Genomic DNA, 1,675 nt, shown 5'->3' with positions numbered 1-1,675 from the left:
GAAGGGCTGAAAGGGAGGGAGGGCGGCGTGCTCCGGCGAGAATGGCGGTCAGGCGGAGGCAGCGGGAGAGTGGGAGCCGGCGGCGAGCAGGCGGGCGAGTGCTGGTGCTGCTGCTGGGCGCTTTGCTGCTGGGCTTGTGCTGCCGGGCGGCGGCGGCGTCGGCGGCGTCGGAGCGGATCCGCTACGCCATCCCCGAGGAGCTGGGCAGAGGGTCGCTGGTGGGGCCGCTGGCGCGGGACCTGGGGCTGAGCCCGGCGGAGCTGCCGGCGCGCAAGCTGCGTCTCAGCGCGGAGAAGCAATACTTCGGCGTGAGCGGGGAGAGCGGGAACCTGTACGTGAGCGAGAGGCTGGACCGGGAGGAGATGTGCGGCGAGTCGGCGTCCTGCTCCGTCAGCTTCGAGGCGCTGGTGCAGAACCCGCTCAACGTTTTCCACGTCGAGGTGGCCATCCAGGACATCAACGACAACGCGCCGCGATTCCTACAGGACAATTTCCAGCTAGAGATCAGCGAGTTGACTCCTCCCGGCGTCCGCTTTGCCTTGGGAGTCGCCGAAGACGCGGACGTGGGCAGCAACTCGCTGCAGGGCTACGAGCTGGAGGCCAACGAGTACTTCGCGGTGGAGATGAAGGAGAGCCAAGACGTCAGCAAGTTCGCGGAGCTGGTGCTGCGCCGGGCGCTGGACAGGGAGAGCGAGCAGAGCCTGCGTCTGGTGCTGACGGCGGTGGACGGCGGCGACCCGCCCCGCAGCGGCACCGCCCAGCTCTGCATCAACGTCACCGACGCCAACGACAACGCACCCGTGTTCTCGCAGGACCGGTACCGCGCGAGCCTGCGGGAGGACGTGCCGCCTGGCTCGACGGTGCTGAACGTCTCCGCCTCCGACGCCGACGCCGGCACCAACGCCCGCATCTCCTACGGCTTCGGGAAAATGCCGGCCAAGGCGCTTGAGAAGTTCGAGGTGGATGCGGTGAGCGGCACTATCAAGCTGCGGGAAGCACTGGACTTCGAGGACACGCGAGGCTACACGCTGCTGGTTGAGGCGCGGGACGGGGGCGGTCTGGTGGCGCACTGCAAAGTGGAGGTGGAGGTGCTGGACGTGAACGACCACGCGCCCGAAATCACGGTGTCGTCGGTGTCGAGCCCGGTGCCCGAGGACGCGCCCGCCGGCACGGTGGTGGCCCTGCTGAAAGTGCGGGACCGGGACTCCGGGGAGAACGGTCAGGTGTGGTGCGAGCTGTCGGGCGAGGCGCCGCTGTCGATCGTGGCGTCGTCGGGCGGCTCGTACAAGGTGGTGACGGCGAGCGCGCTGGACCGTGAGCAGGCGTCCGAGCACCGCGTGACGGTGGTGGCCAGGGACCGGGGCAGCCCGCCGCTGTGGAGCCGCGCGTCGCTGGTGCTGGAGGTGTCGGACGTGAACGACAACGCGCCGGTGTTCGAGGAGGCGGCCTACAGCGCGTACGTGGCGGAGAACAACGCGGCGGGCGCGTCGGTGGTGCGCGTGCAGGCGCGGGACGCGGACGCGGGCGCCAACGGCCGCGTGAGCTACTGGCTGGCGGGCGGCAGCGCGGGCGCGGCGGCGTACGTGTCGGTGGAGGCGCGGAGCGGCGCGGTGTACGCGCAGCGCTCCTTCGACTACGAGCAGTGCCGCGAGTTCTCGGTGGCGGTGCGGGCACA

At 70.4% G+C, this 1,675-nt stretch overlaps 1 protein-coding gene across 1 annotated transcript in view; it reads left to right on the top strand.

Moving 5' to 3' along the window:
- The window catches only part of LOC106899824 (protocadherin gamma-B4-like), a 46,660-nt gene continuing 44,985 nt past the window's right edge, over positions 1-1,675 (top strand). Inside the window, exon 1 of the mRNA XM_014961749.1 lies at positions 1-1,456. Coding sequence (XP_014817235.1) covers positions 42-1,456 — 1,415 coding nt within the window. The 5' untranslated portion in view covers positions 1-41. The remainder of the gene's footprint in view (positions 1,457-1,675) is intronic.

Source organism: Calidris pugnax, unplaced genomic scaffold, assembly GCF_001431845.1.
Source record: "Calidris pugnax isolate Ruff unplaced genomic scaffold, ASM143184v1 scaffold732, whole genome shotgun sequence".
Classification (NCBI taxonomy): domain Eukaryota; kingdom Metazoa; phylum Chordata; class Aves; order Charadriiformes; family Scolopacidae; genus Calidris; species Calidris pugnax.
This window is presented reverse-complemented; position numbering and strand designations above follow the sequence as displayed.